Source organism: Lagenorhynchus albirostris, chromosome 9, assembly GCF_949774975.1.
Source record: "Lagenorhynchus albirostris chromosome 9, mLagAlb1.1, whole genome shotgun sequence".
In the NCBI taxonomy this organism is placed as follows: Eukaryota; Metazoa; Chordata; class Mammalia; order Artiodactyla; family Delphinidae; genus Lagenorhynchus; species Lagenorhynchus albirostris.
In genome coordinates this window covers 96,011,732-96,030,778 of record NC_083103.1, presented here as the reverse complement: position 1 = coordinate 96,030,778, position 19,047 = coordinate 96,011,732, and the positions used below count along the sequence as shown (strand labels likewise).

Genomic DNA, 19,047 nt, shown 5'->3' with positions numbered 1-19,047 from the left:
AACTCCAATTCAAAAAGATACATGCACCCCTATGTTCATAGCAGCACTATTTACGATAGCCAAGGCATGGAAACAACCTAAATGTCCACCGACAGGTGAATGGATAAAAAAAGATGTGGGGCATATACACAATGGAATCCTACTCAGCCGTAAAAACGAATGAAACAATGCCATTTGCAGCAACATGGACGGACCTAGAGATTATCATGGTAAGTGAAGTAAGTCAGAAAGAGAAAGACAAATACCATATCACTTACATGTGGAATCTAAAATATGACACAAATGAACTTATCTACAAAACAGAAACAGCCTCACATAGAGAACAGACTTGTGGTTGCCAAGGGGGAGGGGAGGAAGGGGGTGGGGGAAGGATGGACTGGGAGTTTGGGACTAACAAATGCGAACTATGATATATATGTATAACTGAATCACTTTGCTATAATCAGAAACTGACACAACATTGTAAACCAACTATCAATAAAATAAATTAAAAAAAAAATCATGCCCAGGATTTGACCCCTGGAAGTCTGGTTCCGGAGTTTTCACCATATCTCACATCTCAGTCTATATCACAGGGTCTTTTACTGCCTGGCTTGCCCATCTATGTATGTCTCATCTTCTTAAGCGCAGAAATTTTGTCATATCTTTTCCTAATAATACCCACCCCCATCGACATCCTCTCCCCCCAACACAAGGCTGAGCACACAGTAGGTGCTTTAGGAGTTGTTGTCCCAAGATGGGTCACCAAGAGCACAGGGACACTTCTCCTGACGCCAGGTGGCAGCATTGGCCAAAAGTTCTCTCAGAACTCCGAGTCTAGAGCTATCAGCCAAGTAAAAATTTAAACTTTTATTTCTGGTACAAATGATAAATACTTTGCATTAAAAATCTGGGATTCAAGTTTTCCTCATACTTCATGCTCCCTCCCTGCCCCAAAACCTTACAAAAATATTTCTGCTTCGAGGGTACAAGCCGGCTCCAGCTCCCTCGGCAAAGTCCAGGTCTGCGGAAAGGCACCTGTGGTCTGTCTCGGGGTGGGGGGCCCCCAGCTGGCCCCCGGGCAGCCTCAGAGGCCAGTAGTGAGAGGAACGTGTTGAGATCCGCTGTCGGCGCTGCCCCCTCTCTGGGGCAAGGATCCCCTCCCTGTTGGGCAGTGGGAAGATGCGCAGGGGCCAGCTCCTTCTGGAGGGTGGGACAGGGGGCTGGGCGTGGGGAGGTGGGTGTCACAGGCATCGACACCTTCCAGGGTCTAAACCTGCAAAGAGTTAAATAGAGTCACGCGGTCCTATTTTGGTTGCTTGAAAGCGAACATTTCAGGGGAGATGCGGGGGTCAAGCTTGGAGAACCCCCTTCTCCCTCCGTCCCCATGGGAGCGGGGGTCTGCCTTCATGAGTTAACCCCTGCCGTGCCACACCCCTTTTCACAGTGACAAGTCGGGGGCCAGAGGCTCCGGGATTAGGAGGGAAGGAACAGCAATAAGGCCTCGGTTGGGGGTGGCCACGCCCTCTGGCAGCTGGGGGAGGAGCAGTGGGCCCCCAGCAGCTGCCTCCGGGACCACCCCTCATCCCGAGCCGGCTAGGGGTCCTCATCCCAGAGGCACAGCTGCCTCTGAGGCACGTAGAAGTCGAAGCTGTAGCTCTTCTGGCAGCTGCGGATGCCACACTTGTAGGGTGTTGGGCGGTCACGGCCGTGGCAATACTTGAGCATGCAGGGGTACCAGGCCAGGCTCAGGCCGTAGCGGCAGACGCAGGGCTTCCCGCGGTCCCCCACCTGCCCACAGCGAGGCAGCAACATCTGCTCTGAGGCCTTGGGCAGGGCCTCGAACACGAAGCTGTCCACACCTGGGGGAGAAGGCGGAGGTCAGGGATGGGGGAGGGGAGGGGACCTCCTGGCATGGCCCCTTCAGGCATCCCGGCACCCCTATGGGCTAAGTGTTATCATCCCTGTTTTACAGATGGGAAAACCGGCCCAGAGAGGTTTAACCATCTGGCTGAGGTCACACAGTAGGTAGGGGAGTCAGGACTGAATCCCAGGTCTGTCTGACTTCAGGACAGTCCTGGGAAAGGTGACCCAGAGATGGGCCAGCAGTGAGGTCCCATAGGCCGGAAAGGCAGGGACCGTGCAAAGATGGGAGGCGTTCTCAAGGATCCTGGGAAGGTGTGAAGGGAAAGAGAGGAGCTGATCTCTGAGAGGTGGCAGAAGAGGTGGCAGCTGGGAATGGGCATCTTTGGGCCCCATCCAGACCCTCGTTCCTGTTCCCATGTCCCACGACAGAAGGTTCCATCTGTGTTCTCACTAAGGGCAGGGCTGATGGGGGCTTTGCCTGGGCATTCCCTCCCCGGGGCCTAGCAGAGTCACAGTTCTCCGCGTCCCTACCTGGAATTGGTTCCTTTCATCTGCTGACTCCTCTCAGTAAAGAGCCACACAGGCATCACTTCCTCCAGGAAGCCTTCCCTGACCAGTCCCAGCTGGGTTTAGACCTCCCATATCTCGTCATTGCTTCCCATCATATCTGAGACGATACGGCAGCGGGCAGCACCCAGCTGACCTTGCTCCAGCCAGAACCGGACGTCCTCCTGGCGGGTGTAGATGGCATCCGCGGCCTCGGCACACACGTTGCGGAGATGGGGGCTCAGCAGGCCCCCCTGGCTGAAGTTCACGGTGACGTCCATGTGCATCTGCTCCAGGCCCCGCACCTCCTCAGCCTGCCGCACTGCCCGTGGATTTTTCTGCGTGGAGGAGAAGAGCCGTTCCCACCCGGCCTCAGAAGGCCCCCTGCCCACTCTTTCCCTGGTCGCTGAGAGTCAGACAAGCCCACGCCGGCTGTCTTCGGATCCTTGGGGCCACCGGCAGGGTGGCAGTCAAGGGGCACCCAGCCCCCCTCCAACTGGCGGAGAAACTGATACCCAGGGCACAGTTGAGCCTTTTCAGCCAGCGGCCGCCCGGGCTGACCTCTGAGGCCTGAGGGAGAATTCTGACCCGTTGCTGGGGGGTGGCGTTGGAGGTGGGCAGGCGAGGCGAACTGTCCCAGGGTCAGTGACCTCTGGGGCCCTGTATTCTCCAACATCCAGGCAACTGAGTCACTCTGGGAAAAGCAGGTAAAAGGGAGGGGCCTCGGACAGCTCCTGCTGGGTAGTTCAGGGAAATTAAATGAGGCCGGGGAGAGGCCCGGGGTCCAGGAAGGGACCAGGAGAAGGGCAACAGGCTGAGGGTTTCAAAGACCGCACTGTACACTTAACATGCACTCTCCCACTTAATTCTCACCATAACCCATCTCTCAGTAAGAAAACAGGGGTTTTGAAGGCGAGGTGACTTGTCCAGCATCACCAGGACGATGAGCGGTGGCCCTCGGCCTGGAGGCAGATCCGACCTGCCTCCATCATAAATGGGGAGGAGCTGAGATTAGGGGACTGGCAGAAGCTGGGAGATGGGGGTTCAGGGCAGATTAGGGATCTGGGGTTATGGGGTCAGGTTTGGCATATTTAAGGGGTTCAGGACTAGAGGGTAAGAGTGGGGTGCCGGCAATCAGGTGGGAGCCTGAGGCTGGGGTAGGGTCCAGGCCAGGAGTCAGCTGCAGGGGTGAGGGCTCTGGGTCAGGTCCAGGGTGGGCACTCACCTGTCGGAGCTTGGCCATGGCCTCGCTGGGAATGATCTCATTGTGGTGCAGCCGGGTGGCAAAGCAGAGGGCCTGGAACTGGCTCTGCCCCTTCTCCAGCTCCCCTAGGATCAGGGCCCGGAAGATCTTCACATCCTGATGGAGAAGAGCAGAAGAATGGGAACCGGCCAGAGGGGGCGGGGCCTCCTCACCAGCCCACCCAGTGCTCAGCTCAGACCCTGCAGAGGACACAGGCCTGGACGCTGCCCTGCAATAGACGCCTCCCTCTTGCCGGCATGGAAAATTTTCTCTTTCCCGTTTAAACCTGTGACTTAAAAGAAAGAACATGTCCCAGATGTTCCAAAGCCTCCTGGAAAATTCACACAGGGAACTGCTGGAAAGCTTTCCAAAACAAAATTGTTTAAAAGTACAGAACGTCACCTTAAAGGAAACAGCACCCCTTTCGGCTCCTGGTTCATTCATAGCTGATGCTTCCCCTTGGTGGTACCCCCATATCACCCTGATCAGGGTGAGTCAGGGCCCCTACAACCAACCCGACTACGGCATCATGGGGGAGGGCTGCATTTTTACAAGTACAGATTCTAGAGTTTCTCTCGCTGACTTTCCCATTCAGTAGGTTTGGGGAGAATGCCCCCGGTGCTTCTGGTCAGCCAGGCTCCTAGCCACCTGCATCTCAGATGGAGGTAGTGGGGTCAGGGTGGGGTTAAGGGCAAGACACAGCAGCAGCTGTTGCGGCCTTCTGGCCTGAGGGAGCTGGGCTGGCTCACCTTTCCCCTTCCCTCTCCACTTCCCCTTTCCCCTCGGGGTTACTAATGGCATTACCAGCAGGCCAAGGGCTCTTTCCTGTCACTGATTCACTGCATGAATCAGAGAGGCTGGGGGGGGGGGCAGAAGGAGAAGGGAGAAGGGCGGTGGGATCGGGTCCCCTTCCCAATCTGGCTGCTGGAACCCTGGGTACCTGAGGTGTCCCTTGCTCTCACCCATCTCTGTGCCTTGGCTAACAGCTCGCGGTGAGAAGTCAGCAGGTCCCAGTCAGAAGTGGTCTGAATACGTCAAGAGCCCCCCTGCGAGAGACCCAAGCCACAACGATGGTTCTCCTCCAGGAACCCCAATGGCCCTGCACCAGCACGGAGGGTATGTAGCCCTGTGTAGCTATGCATCCTCCAGTGTCCGTGCCCTGGCCTCGCCCACTGAGAGCCCCCACTCACTGAGCACTTACTGTCCATGTACCAGAGTGAAATGCTCTGAGAACAGGGTCTGAGGGTCCCCCTTGGATTCCAGTAAAGGCAGTGAGGGGCCCAGGGTTCCACTCCAAGTCTACACTGTATTAGCCGGCATACAGGTCTATCTCCCACCTTCTCTAAGCCTCGTTTGTGAAGTGGGGATGATGCCACTTTTTTTTTTTTTTTTTTTTTTGGTGGTACGCGGACCTCTCACTGCTGTGGCCTCTCCCGTTGCAGAGCACAGGCTCCGGATGCGCAGGCTCAGCGGCCATGGCTCACGGGCCCAGCCGCTCCGCGGCATGTGGGATCTTCCCAGACCGGGGCACGAACCCGTGTCCCCTGCATCGGTGGGCGGACTCTCAACCACTGCGCCACCAGGGAAGCCCAAGGGGATGATGCCACTTTTACCTGGAGGCTTATGGTGACGACTAAATGAGTTAGCGTGGAGGGAAAGCACAGCAGAATGTCCGCCCGGAGTACGTGCTCAGCGGTGCTAACCGGGGCCACTGTCATCACTGCATGTGACCAGCAAGTGTCCCAGGTGATCTGAAACTAGTCAGTGCTGTCCTCACACAAACCCCCATGCCCTTTGGAAGTCCTCTGACTCTACAAGGACATTTCCCTACTTCCTTTCACTGTAAATGATCTCTGGAACATTGAGGGGTGGAAGTGTCCGGGGAGATTTTCCGCCAAGATTGCAGCAAGGGAAACTGAGACCCAGCTGGTGAGAAAGGTTCCATAAGGTTCCTCATGGTCCCAGACTTGCAGGCAAGGTGAATCAGAGCTCGGATAACCTCAGCTTCCTCTCCACAGGAAATCCACTCTCGGGCCACGAGGCTGGGATCTGCTTGCCCCGCCAGCCTGGGCCATCCAATCTTCCACTCCCTCAGGTCGTTTGAGGAGAGACTGGGGGCTGGTACCCTTGTGCATTTTCTGTTCTGGGCTCAGTTCCTGCCAGGTGAGACTTGATACCAGACTTTCCCTCCCAGGGCTGAGTCAGGCGGATGTCCCTGGCAGGACCCCCAGGCAGGATCCAAGTTCCACCTCCGGGGTAATTTCAGCAATGACCCTTTAAAAGAACCCATCTGGTATATTCACAGCATCTTCTCCAATACCACAGGCACGTGTCACCGCCTGTGGTCTGAGGGATGCCCCAAGTGGCCTCGTTGCTTGGATATCACCCGTCTACCATTAGCAGGAGAAAGAATTTGAACTTTTAGACCAGACCAGGGGGCGAACAAAATCTGTTAGAGTATTTTCCCTGCTTCTGTATTAAACAACAACGTCAACGACAACAACAAAACGCTACCAAAATGGGAACTTGACTGGGGGTGAAGCGAGGGGATGAGAATTATTTTGTTGAGATAGATTTCCTCTATATCTCCTATTTATTTGTGTAGGACAAAGCTGTATTGAAGTTTATAACTGGAAGGGACAAGTCATTGTTACCATGAGTCAAAAAGGATGTATCGTCCGGTTTAAAATCTTTATAGCAAGAGGAGATAGGAACTATGATTATTACCGAGTTTGGAATGGATAACTTGCTCAAGGTCATGGGACCAAGAGGAAATGTAGTCAGAATTTTAACCCAGGCAGTCTGACTCCAAAACCCAAGCTCTCACAGCCACAATGCACAGCTGCGTCCTAAATCAACGAGTTCAATTTCTTTGATGCCCAGTTAAAGAAACTAAAGCTCAGGCCCAGAGAGAAAGTGTGGTCTGCCCTAAGCCACACAGCTGGCGAGCGGCAGAGCCAGGCTGAGAAGGCAGTGCCCTCTTCTAGCTGTGCCCGTCGGCGGTGGTCTGTATGTCCTCTGCAGACCTGCCCTGGGAACGTGGCGGCTCCTATCCAGGGCTCTGTGTGACTAACAGACAACAGCATCTGACGCAAACATCAGGGTAAGATGATGCAGGATCACCCGTCTAAGCCCTCTGCCTGCCCTGCCCAGAGCCTCTTTAAACCCTGAATTCTCCAGCCTTCTTAATCCTATGTCTCCGGGAAACCATACTCCATGCGCTGAGCCCCGGGAGGGAGACAAGCGGCCCAAGCATCTGGATCTCTGGCTCCGTCATCATGACCAGTGTCCCTCCTACCTTCTACTCCCCACACCTCAGACTCACTACTAAGGTTCCAGGGCCCCCTTTCCCTCCAGCACAGAGGGCAGGGCAGGGGGAGAGGTCTCCCTGCTCCAAGGAACATCTGGCCAAACGCTAAGCCCAGGCCAGATGGATGCCTGGCTCCCAGGTTCCCTGCTCGCCCGAGAGTCCCCTGGGATGGTCCACCCAGACAGAGGTGCCCTAACCCCCAAGGCAAGACCACACAGCTGGGGAAGAGCCCATGGCAGGCTCCCCAGGCCCAGGACTCAGGCTAGGGTTCCCAAGATGGGCAGTTTCTATAAGGCTTCTTCTCCCACGAGCTCCCAGGAAACTCCAGCCCACCAGGAGCCAGGCCACCAGGAAGAAGTGGAGTGGCCAGTACTAGGGCTGAAACTGGGCCACACAGAGCGTATGGCCACGGAGAGAGCATTTGCTGAAGTCCTTTGGGGGTGGTTTTAAGGTTCCCGAAGAGCACGGTAGTTAAGAGCAAAGGCTCTGGAGCCAGTGCTGGCCGCGTCCAGATCCTGGCTTTGCTGATATGGGCCCTGTAACCCTGAGGGATTTACTTAACCTCCCTGTATCTTAGTTTCCACATGTGTAAAATGAGTACAACTAACAATACCTACACCTCAAGGGATTACTGTGAGGAAAAATGAGTGAAAGGTCTCTGAACAGAGTGGGCCGGATTCCTTAAGTTTCTCTATTATTGCTGCAATCCCTGGCCTTGCTCCAGCTGTGATCTACTCCAGACCTGCAGAGGCAGGACAAAAAATTTTTCTCCCAGAGATGTACCTGAGGCCCAGAGAAGTCAGGTGGCTGCTGGATCTCGCAGGTAATCTGTGGGAGGGCACTGATTACACAGGGCAGAGCCTTCACGGGCGCCAGGGCGGGGCAGGGGAGTGGGCACGGCCAAGGCCAAGGCTCCTGTCTTAAGGGGCTCATAGGAGAGGCTGACCTACAACTGATGTCGGCGCACTATGATAAGGCCTAGGGTGAGGTTTATGCAAAATGCTATAGGGCAAAGGATGGAGGAGGGAGCGTTTTTGTCCCCTTAGGGATGGGCCTGGGAGGGGTGGAGGGAGGAAAGGCTTCCTAGAGAGAAGGACATTTCAGTGGTTCTGGACAGTCAAAGGATGGGTGGCTTTCTAGCAAAGAGAGAGGCATGTACAGAAGATGGGAAGGTACCAAGGCCTCTTAATGCCCCCACCCCATCCCTCCCTCCACGCTACTGTCACACAATCTGGCCCAGTGCCCTTCCAAGGCTCCTTTTGTCCTCACCATAAAGTGTACTCCCCAGAGGCTGAACCAAAGAGATGGCGGTTCCCAGAATGAGCGAGGCCACGAGCTGACGCCTCTGCCAGGGATGAGCTGTCCCCTTCTGCCCATCATCCTTCAGGACTCAGTTCAAATGCATCCGTCACCCCTGCCCTCACCAACCCTCCAGCAGAGTTGGCCAGGCCCAACCCCTAGCCTCCAGAGCACGAATCCCACTGTGTCTGCAATGATCTCTTTCCTTCCAGACTCAACTCCTTGAGGCTGGGAGAGTATCTTATTTGCAGTGTATCCCCGCCCCCTGAATACAGCAGGCGCTCAGTACCTATCTGGAAATGAATAAATGAAGCACTGAGTGGGCAAACAAGAGCAGGCCAGGGTGCTGAGGAAAGGGAGGGGGGTACCGGGGAGGAGTGTGGAAGGAGGAGGCTGGCCGGCAGGAGGGCAGGGCACAGTGTCCGAGAGCCCAGCCAAAGAAGTCTGAGCTTCATCTAGCAGATCACTGGGCGTCATCGCTGGGTTTTGAGCCAGGGTAGGACGTGAATGGACCTCTGGCTTAGAGCTGAATCAGAAACTCGAGCTGCGCTGGGCCAGTGTGCATCCGACCCAAACGCCTCGGCAGAGGGCCCCGTCCTCATGTAGCGTCTTCTGCCTGGGCAACAAGTGCCCCGGGCCCTTCGTGTTGCGCCCCAGCCCCAGACGGGGCTCCACTTATTTATGCAGCGTCCTCAGGGTCTGGCACAGAGCTGAGAGAATGGACCAGTGCTCCGGGGCCTCCATCAACCCCCTCACCTCCAAAAAGAAGACGGCTCTTTCTTCTTGGGCTTCCTTGTAACTGGGCTTCTGCAGGCTGGTCGTCCTACAGCTGTAATGTGGGCCTCTAGAAGATTTAGGGGATCATTTAGTTCATGCTCCAGTGAGGTTCCAGCAGGGGACGTGACCTTCAAGGTCACACAGCTGCAGAGCCAGGCCCAGGAGCCCAGATCTCCTGACCCAATCCAGTGATCCTTCTGCTCTTCCGAGCTCCCCCTGCCCCGAGCCCCTTCCCCAATATTCTATTCTTCTGTGCGTCCACTCCCTGCCACGCTGCCAGAGAGCCACTGTATCTCACAGAGAGAAGGCTGTTCTGGGAAGAGCAGGGGGCAGCTCTCGGCACTTCCAAGAGCAGACAGTCCATGCCAGGCCTCTGCTGCTGCCTTCCTGGGGAGAAGCTCCAGGGAAACCTCAGTGCTGGGGATGGGTGGCAACCCCACAGACGGAGCCCACCGGAGCACTGACGACTGTGATACGGTCACATCAGCCCAGCTGCCGGCTTCCAGCCTTAGGTGAGACTGAAAGGGGGAAACAGACTTCTCTCTTGCTTCCGCTGCTGGGGGGTTTTATGTTACTCACAGCCAAGTCGAATCGTAACTGGACGCACAGACACTTGCTTTCCCCCATTCGTGGGTCCCACGGCCATAATCTTTCACCCAGACGTGCTGATCCCCCACCACCTCCCACCCCTCACCCAGCGGCACCCAGGCCCCCCAGGCCCCTCCCGCCAGGGCCCACGCCGTGGCTCGGCTGTACGGTCCCTCCTCCCTCACACCGTTGCTCCTAGGAGCACGTTTCCTCCCTCACAGCCTCTCCCGGGAGACTCCCCACCTCCCCCTTTCTCTCAGTCACACGTGGCAGCCCTCACAGATTGTCTCACAGGCCCACCTCCTTCCGACAGTCTCTCCCACACCCTCCCTCCCTCCCTCCTTGAATTCCCCCAAAGTCTCACACGCCATGTCTCACACCCCATCTCACACACAAGCCTCTGCACACGTGCTGTTACACTCCCCTGCCTTGCACACCCCCTCGTGGGCGTCCTCTCCTACGTTCGTTCGCTGCCCCAGCCTCAGCCTGGCCGACCTCCCCTCCTCCTCTGCCTTCCTGTCACCCTCGCAGGGGCCTTCCTCAGCCCCCCAGTGGGGAGCAGTGGGGGGGGCTGTCCTGTCTCAGACCTTGCTGTCAGCCCAGCCTTGCACCACAGGGGACCTGAAAACTAAGAGGGCCTGACGGCGGAGCTGCCCTTCCCTCAAAGCCCCTCTCCCAGCCCACCTCTGTGCCACGGCAGCTGCATAGCCCAGGCTGAAGGCCACCTCTCCAGGGTCTCCACAAAGCACCAACTCCCCTTTCCTCTTTGCCCCTGGACGGCTGATGCTGTCTCCTGGGAGTTTCCTCTACCATCTTGGTCTCCTTCCCGTCGTCACACCGGACTGTGTGATTCTGAGGCCCGGGCTGAGCCAACCCAAGTATTTATGGTGCTGCTCCTGGCTGGGGCTGCTTTATGGCTAGAGAGGAGCGAACTTCACTGCACTGGGGAGGTAAGGGGTAGCCCTGGAGGGGCAGCCAGGAACCAACGCCCTCTTCTCCCCATGCTGGCTGCCCCGGGGCACACTCAGGGGCACCTTGGCCCCTCTGCCCTGTCTCTCCAAGCAGGTACAGAGGCGAATGGACTCAACCCAAAGCCAGGCCGAGCACATTCCCTGGCCGGTGCCCGGGACGTAGGCCGCCCCTATTACGAGATGCCTGCAGACCCTCAAGGCTAGGCCCGGACAGAGGCTTCTTGTTACGGGTGCCACGACCAGCTGGGGGCAGTGCCGCCTGCCCCCTCCCAGTGCCCCCAGTGCTCTGTCAGCCAAATCCCAGAGGTCGCCAGTGTCCCGACTGCCCCTGGAACAACGTGTGGCTGTATGTGGGGCAACTGCGCCCCAATGTCCTGCTGACTCAGGGCTCCCGAGGCGGGTGCCACGCTTCCCTCTCACCTGCATTCCCAGCCCCAGCCCCGCCCCCAGCCCTTCGTGGGAACCTGGGTGGCAGCCACTTCAGCGCTTGCCAGCTGAAAGGACGGGAATCCTAATAATGCTCTGGTCCCCAGAGCAGGAACCATCTGCTTAACGGCCTGAGGAAGCAGGACTGGAGCCCCGGCTAGAACTGCTACGTCTCTTCTCACGTGCCCTCGCTGGCCTCTGCTTCGCTGAGGCCTCTTACTCACTTCTCACGACACGCCTGCCAGCATCACACTGTGTTTGTGTCATGTCTGAACCTGGGGCTCAGAGAGGTTACATGATTTGTCAAGTCACACAGCTGGGAAAGGGCAGAAAAATGTCTAGTGAGTGCTCAGTAGTATCTGTGAGATGTTTTAAAAATGGTCCCCTCACCCCCACCCGCCATCTCTCCGGAGGCCATGGCGGGAGGGGAACGGGGAGTGTCTCAGGCACCGTGAAGGGGTCAAAACTTAAAATTCGTGGGAGGGGTGGGGTGGGGGAATTGTGATGAGCCTGGGGGAGGGGTGCAGCCCAAATCTGTACAGAGGAGGTTTTCTCTGTAGATCTGTTCCTCTGCACCAAGGCTCTTTTCAGTCTCCTTCTTCCCTCTCCCCTCCCCTATTCAGGTTTCTTCAGCCTTCTAGAAGGAGCCCACTTATATGCCAAAATAGCACAGGCGGTCAGAATAGAGTGGAGGCTCCCTGGGTCCCAACCTTGCATCAGTAGCTACTGATCTCGTGCAAGTCACTTCATAGCTCTGAGCCTCCGTCTGCACGTCTGCAAACTGGAAGCCATACCTGCTGCACGATGTAGTGGTGAGGATCGAAGGAGGCCAGGTGTGTGAAAGCAACTGTCAGTGTGTGATCCGACAGCTCAGCTATATGTGATTCTTACCTCAAAGCTGGCCTCTGTTGCTCCACCATCACCACCTCTGTGTACCCTGGGAAGCCTCGTAGGAAGAACCTCACTTCTGCCTCTCCCCATCATCCCGACAGGCCACTTACTTGTCCCAGGTGGCAGTCCTCACTGCCTGACCCGGGATCTTCTGCCAGGACTCCATCTGGACATAGGCATTCGGCGGGTGGGAGATGCTTGCCAGACTCCAGGAGCTGGGCTGAACCTCGGGGCAGGGCTGCCGATCCCTGATGCGGGGAGGAATTCCTCAGACATGGCAGAGGGACTGCTGTTAGACCGGAGGGTTCCATGGACACAAGCCGGATCATTCTTTCTGGTGACTTCTCATGAACCACCAGGGTGGGGAAATACCCTGGATACCAAAAAACCCTGGGCCTCTCCTGTAAGCACCTCTACTGCCCTCTGTTCCCCCAAAAGACATCCTCTCCGACAAATACCCCTACTACAAATCACCAAACTGCAGGGTAGGGGGAGACTGGACTCTAAAAGTTTGTCCTGCCTGACAGTCCCGTGATGTGATATCCCATTAGAATAAACAGCCTCGGGCAGCCACATGGCCATTTGCACATTCCACATCTTTGCTGACTACCTCTCACAGGCTGAAGCTGCTCCCCGCACCAAGGCGGGGAGCCCCAGAGCAGGGCGCAAGTTTCCAATCTCTCTGGGTCCCTCAGAGTGACCTCGAGCTCACCCACCCTGTTATATGGCTTCCCCTATCTTGGCGCCAGCCCGAGGCCCCTCTTGACCCCCTCCCTCTACACACTTGGACGTGGCTCCTTCCTCCCGTTGCAGCCTTGACCCCCCCCAACCCCCACGTAGCTGCTCATGACTTTCTCTTATCTTTCAGCCCCACCCTCCCCGTCCAGTCAGCACCAAACCGCTTGAGCATGACTCATCCCCTCCCACAGCTTTTAGACACTCACACTGGGAGACAGAGGGGAAAGAGATACTTGGACGAGCACAGCAGCCTGGGGGACGGGGACCAACAGGGCTGTCAGACCAAAAGCCGGGATGGTGCCACGCCCGCTATTAATATGCCCAGTAAGTCTGTACATCCGGGTATCATTACATACGTGGGCTTTGGATTCTCAAGAAGAGCACTGCCTGTTGACAGTGTGTGATGAATTTTAGTTCCTGCACTGAGGGCACGGAGAATTAAGCCTCGATATGCTGTTGAAACACATTAGGGACTATTGCGGGTAGAATGACAGGTTTCAACGAAGTGACCGAGTTTGGGATCTACCTTCATTTAACAGTCTAACCTGAAACCTCCTGCAAGCCCCTTCTTCCCTGGAGCAGCTATGCCAATGCTTCCCAAACTTTGCTGCTCACTGGAATCACCAGGGGCTCTTTAAAATTCTGGCTGCCTGGCTCCTAGCCTCAGACAGTCGGACTTAATTAGTCTGGCTTCAGGGTTTTCTAAAGCTCCCTCCCCAGGCGATTCAAATGTGCAGCAAAGCCTGGGAGTCGCTGAGCTCTAGCACTTCTTTGAGAGCTGCAGCCTGATCTGCTGGACGGGCAGCAGCCTGTGGGCAGGGCTTACAGTAACTCACGATGGTGATTCGGTAGCTCCAGGCTGCTTGTGGAGTTCGTCATCCTTGCCCGGGCTCCAGGCTACATACGTGTCCTAGAGCAGGTTGATTACTGTTACAGCTTTACTGGCTTCAGGTCCAGTGTGGCTGTGTGGGGAGGGCCAGGCCATGTTAGAGACCCATCCTGGCAGACGCAAACAGGGAGGGTGGAAGGGGTGGGGGGTGGGGTGTGTGGGTGTGGGTGTGGGTGTGGGTGTGGGTGTGGGTGTGTGGTGAGATCATCCAGACAGAGGGCTGCATTGCATCCAGCACAAGGGGCCTCGCTGCTGCCCTGAGTAGACTGACAGGACAGGGATGGCTGCTCCCTGCTAGGGGGCTGGCCAGCAATTTTGGAGTGTGATGGTTAACTTTATGTTTCCACTTCACTGGGCTAAGAGATGCCCACATAGGTGGCAAAATATTATTTCTGGGTGTGTCTGTGAGGCTGTCTCGGAAAGATAGTAGCATTTGAAGTAGCAGGCTGAGTAGAAGGTGGCCCTCACCAGGGTGCGTGGGCATCATTCAATCTGTTGAGGGTGTGAATAGAACAAAAAAGGTGGAGGAAGGGCAAATTTGCTCTCTCTGTGTGAGCTGGACATCCATCTTCTCCTTCCCTCAGACATCAGTGTGCTTGGTTCCCAGGCCTGTGGACTTAGACTGGGACTACACGGGCTTTCCTGGGCCTCGAGCTTACAGACAGCAGACCGCGGGACTCAGCCTCCGTAACCGTATGAGCCAACCCCTAATGATAAAATCTCTTTCTGTAGATCTGTATTTCTACCCCATTATTTCTGTTTTTCGGGAGAACTCTGACTAATAATGGAGCTTCAAAGAGAAGCTTACGATGAAGGATTAAGGCTCTTCCAGGCTCAGTGCTGACCTTCTGTGTGACTTTGGGTCGGTCATTCAACCCCTTTGCACCCAGGCTTAGCAGGGAAGGTCCATGTTGAGATGCGATGCGAACTATGATTATGAAAGTTACTGGCTTCTACTTCTGGAGCACTGAGTACAGCCGCTGACACACAGTGAGTATTTCATATGCATTGCCCTGTTTAGTTCTCACAATGGCCATGGGATCGGTACCATTATTATCCCCATTTTACAGATGAAGAAATGAAGGCTTGGACAGATCAGGTAGCTTGCCCAGGGTTAAACCAGGTCTGTCTCATTTCAGTCTGGACTGTCTCCCAAATGTGCAAAATGGCCAACGTCACTATTCCCAAGTGGACTAGGGACTGTTTCCAAACCACCCCAAATGGATTTGGTACATGAAACAAAAGAAACACCACATCCAGGACTTTTTCCTACAGGAAAAGTCATTACTTCTAGATAGAAGCTTCTCGTGGAAAGCTGCCAGAGATCTTGAGGACTGGGCAGACAACAAGAGAGGTGACCCACCCCAGAAGGATCCCGTATAAAAGCTGCTCTGGCCAATGCAGACAGTGGACTGGGGTGGAGATAAACCCCACTCCCAGGCTTCCCCAACTCCATCCTGCTCCAGGCCGTCTGAGAAACCGAGAGTTAGAGGGGACCTTGGAAAGCTGGTTCCCTTTCCGTACTTTCCACTCCCAGTTCCCTCCCTTGCTGATGAAACTGGAGATGCCAGGGGTGGGTGTGAAATGCCAGCTTCTGGGTCAGAGGCTAACCTGAAAAGCACACTCTGGAAACCTGGGTGGTGGTTTGGATCGCTGTGGGGATTAAAATGTGGCTCTTAATGCCATTTGCGGCATGGATGGACCTACAGATTGTCAGACTGAGTGAAGTAAGTCAGAGAAAGAGAAATAATGCTTGTATGCGGAATCTAAAAAAAAAAAAAATGCTATAAGTGAACTTATTTAGAAAACAGAAACAGACTCACAGACTTAGAGAAGGAACTTATGGTTACCAGGGGGTAAGGTTTGGGGGGAGGGATAGTTAGGGAGTTTGGGATTGACATGTACACACTGCTATATTTAAAATAACTAACAAGGAAAAAATAAAATAATAAAAAAATAGCAAAAATGAGGCTCTTACAATCAGCTCTGAATCGATTCTCTAACTGGGCAGTCAGCCCCCTACTCCACCCTCAGCCCCAATCCCCAGGCCTTCACCCCACTGCCACCCCGCCTCTCCCCTCCCCTCACCCTCAGGGTAGAGCAATAAAATCTTTCATGCTGCAGCTAGAGGCTATAAAAGCTGAGCGCTACCCCTTGACTCTTTCAACCAGTGTCCTAGCCACAGCCTTGGCTGCCAGAGAGGTGGCAGGTCCGGGAAGTCTCTCTAGGGCTTCAGCACAGCTGTAGAACAATGCGCAGTGGGCAGGAAGGTGGGAGACTCATAGGTTGGCCTGACGCTCACTCACAAGGACAAAGGGCTTCAGTGGAAGGTCAGAAGGGAAGATTAGACCCCTGTCTCCTGGGGAGGGTCCAGCCACTATTTGGGTTTTCTAGGAAAAGAAGAGACTTGACAAAATTCCCCTGGAGTTTAAGTGGGGACTCTGGGGGTGTTCTGGCCCTGTCAGCTTCCCTCTCTCCACACACAAACTCACCTGCCCCTACCTGAATTGAGAACCTAGCTTGGGCCTGCTGAGTGAGGAAGGGTCGCAAAGTCCTCCCCATTGTGACACTCAACCGCCCCTCCCCCCACAACCTGCCACCCGCCACTGGTCTCCCTACATCCTTTGTCAGTGAAAACTCAGTAGTCCAGGGACAGATCGGCCGTCAAGCCCCACCTCCACCGTCCACAGAATCACCACCCACCCACCTGGTACTATCTTCGGGTGATTCTGATGGGTCCCTAGCTGACACTCCAAACTCTACTCTCTCCCCGCCACCCCAGCTCCCAGTCTCTAAGAGGAAGGAGAGAGAGATGGCTCAGGCAACAGTCCCACCGCCTTGGGCTTCCCCAGCTGCTGCCTATGTCATGGGCCTCACCTCTCCACTCCCCCAGAGACAGAGCCTCACAGGGCCTCTTTATCAGGAGAGGGACTTGGGGAGGGGACTTTAGGTGATCAGGAGACTCCCTTTGTGTACCTACACCTCACCCACCTTCCTCCCCTCCAGGATTCCTGCTGCTGGGTCACCATTAGTCACTCACCGCCCTTCCAGGCCCACTTCCTGATAAGCCCAGCACCACCACTCTCTACCCCAGCCCCAATCCTGGGGGTCCAGGCCCACCTACTGGTTCCCTCCACCACACACACACACACACACACACACACACACACACTCAGGAGAGGCTGTCTCTACCCACTTCCCCACAATCTAGGCCAAAACTGGGGGTTGGCCAGCCCTCCTGCCAAGCAGGGTGTGAGGCGGCACCTCTCCCATAGCCTGGGGACCTCATCTGGGGCCTCTCCCCAGGTCTTCCGCTACAAGTTTCCCAAAGAGGAGAAGTGGCTTGGGAGGGACATGGGACAAGCAGCTCTTCCCAGGAACCCCCTCCCCCAGCCCAGGAAAGTGAAACAAGGAGAAGTGGTACACAGCCTCCAAGATGTCAGGGCTGGGAGGCCTGGCGCCACCGCCACCGGCTTGCTCTGTACAGAGGTGAGAAAGGAGGCCCGGAGAAGGAAAGGAACTTGCCCTAGGTCACACAGCGAGAACCCAGGACCTCTGACGCCTGGCCCAGGATTTTTCCCTGATAGAGCCTGAGAAAATGACTCCAAAAAGGGAGACGGGGTTATTAACATTGACTCCCTTGAAGTAAGGTCTGCACCTAGAGGGCTCTCGGAGAGTGGAGAGTTGAAAGATGAAGTGGGGAGCTGGTCTGGTGGCCTGGGCACCCAGAGAGAAGAAGTGAAAGGCTAGAGGGGATAATCGGAAAGGCAGCAGAGCAGTTCGTGGGGGAGAATGAAGGGCCGGGTCTAGGCGCTGGGGAACAGGGCAAAGAGGTGTGGATAAGAGCCTGGCGTGACCTTGGCTAAGTCGCGTCCTTCTCCTGGCCCAGTCTTCCGTCTGCTGGCCTCGGTGCGACTGGGACCCCGGAGCGCTCAGGCACGCAGGTCCCCCCGGGGCGAGCGAGGGTGCCTCACCTTCTTGAAGTCGGCGGTGAAGGAGATGAGGGTGCCGTCGGGCTTGCGCAGCTCCAGGCTGATGCTGTCGGCGTCGCTGTCCGCCTGCAGGCTCTCCTCGGTCACCTGGCCGTCGGGCAGCCGCACGCGGACCCGCAGCTCAGACGGCGCGCCAGCCCCGGTCCCCGCGCCCTCGCCGCGCGGCGCCCCCAGCAGCTGCATAAGCACCGGCAGCAGCAGGAGCAGCAGCGCAGGGGACGCCGGGGGTACCCCGCCGCGGCCGGGTGGGCGCATCCCCGGGGACCGCCGCCGCCCTCGCGGTCCCGGCGCGCCGCGGGCGGGCGGGGAACGGCTCGGCCAAACTTCGCCCTAACTTGGAGGCTAGTTCGCGGCGCCGGGGCGCGGCTCCCCTAGGGGCTCAGCCGTGGGGCGCCCGCGACGCGGCGCCGACGCACGTGGGCTGCGCTCCGTCGCGCGTCCCCCGGCGGCTCCGAGGCGGACACCGCGCTCCCAGGGCCCGTCTGCCCCCTAGGCCCGGTGCCTTGGCTCCCACGGCCCCCGACTCCGGCGCTCCGAGACTCTGTTTTGCACTTTTCATTCAATCCCACCCCCCGTCACTTCCTTCAGAAAACAGAAACCACCAGGACCTGCCTTAAAGAGACCGCGCACCTCTCGGCCCTTAAAGGGCCCGCGGAGGCTCCCCGCGCTCGGCGGCGGCCGCGGACGGGGGCGGCGCGGGCCGAGGGGACGGGTGCAAGGCGGCCTTGTGGGAACAGGGCTTTCTCAATCGCCCTCCCTCCCCGCCGCGCCCGGCAGCGACCGGGCTGGCCCAGGAGTTGACTCTCCCAGCAGGGGCGGGACGGGTGACTCTTCCCCCGCCTCCCTTTTTTTGGCTTGTTCTTGTGCCACGTGGATGAGAGAATCGGGCTTGGTGTTTTAGGGGTTTTGTTTGGTCTTTCAGTTTCTCTGACGCAGCGAATTTCTACAAAGCTTCTGCAAAATCAGACCTCGCCTCGCATTCAGCCTTTTGACTGCCCTGGGTCAGGAGAGAGGGGCTGGGGTTCTGCTGGCGTTGACATCCGTCAGGTGTGAAATCTTGATCAGTCGGGGCACCTCTCTGACGTGGTGGCCCTGAAAGCGCCCGCATTCTGTGAATCCCTGTGCAGTTTCTTTTCTGTCTCGTTGCCCTCACTTCCCCCATTCACGACCTTTCCCCAGTCCTGCCCACCTCCCCAGACCCCCATTCTTTCTCCCAGTAATAGGCCAAGCAGATTCAGGGAAATGTTACATTCCAGGCCACTCTGGAGAATGTCTGGGGATTCAAGATGCTCTTGACCATCAGAGGCTGTCCCACAAGCCCCAAGAAAGTAAGACTGCCCTGCCATGCACCCCAGCAATGAACTGGGCGAAGGCAGGAGGGATCTGGATTCCTGCTTTCTCTGATTAACTGTGTGCTTTGGACACATTTAAAAAATTCTTCGGGCCTAGGTGTCCCCCTGGGTATAGTGGGAGTTGCTGAGACATACAAAGTCCTGCCAATCCCGGAAGAGACAACCCCAGGGGGATGCTCT

The 19,047-nt window shown here is 56.5% G+C and overlaps 1 protein-coding gene across 3 annotated transcripts; it reads right to left on the bottom strand.

Moving 5' to 3' along the window:
* Positions 1-834: 834 nt before the first annotated feature.
* On the bottom strand, positions 835-18,285 carry OAF (out at first homolog). 3 transcript variants are annotated; one of them, XM_060160602.1, is made up of 4 exons: positions 17,498-18,285; positions 3,617-3,751; positions 2,549-2,729; positions 835-1,841 (listed from the first exon to the last, which is right to left on the bottom strand). In XM_060160602.1, exons 1-4 carry the CDS (start codon positions 17,768-17,770, stop codon positions 1,576-1,578), a joined length of 855 nt encoding a protein of 284 aa, XP_060016585.1. In that variant the 5' UTR covers positions 17,771-18,285; the 3' UTR covers positions 835-1,575. The 3 variants fall into 3 exon arrangements, 2 of the variants coding, with proteins under 2 accessions (XP_060016585.1, XP_060016584.1); XM_060160601.1 differs by lacking the exon at positions 17,498-18,285 and having other exon boundaries at positions 3,617-5,190; XR_009542543.1 differs by lacking the exon at positions 17,498-18,285 and having other exon boundaries at positions 1,705-1,841; positions 2,377-2,729; positions 3,617-5,204.
* Between the last annotated feature and the right edge of the window lie 762 nt (positions 18,286-19,047).

What these genes read in the sequence shown, in the direction of transcription:
- OAF (XM_060160601.1), bottom strand. Translation starts at nt 4,078, where the DNA reads ATGAATGAACCAGGAGCCGAAAGGGGTGCTGTTTCCTTTAAGGTGACG. An exon ending in CCATGGCCAAGCTCCGACAG is followed by an intron (nt 2,730 to 3,616) that starts GTGAGTGCCCAC and finishes TCCTCCACGCAG; the next exon opens with AAAAATCCACGGGCAGTGCG. An exon ending in CCGGTTCTGGCTGGAGCAAG is followed by an intron (nt 1,842 to 2,548) that starts GTCAGCTGGGTG and finishes CTTCTCCCCCAG; the next exon opens with GTGTGGACAGCTTCGTGTTC.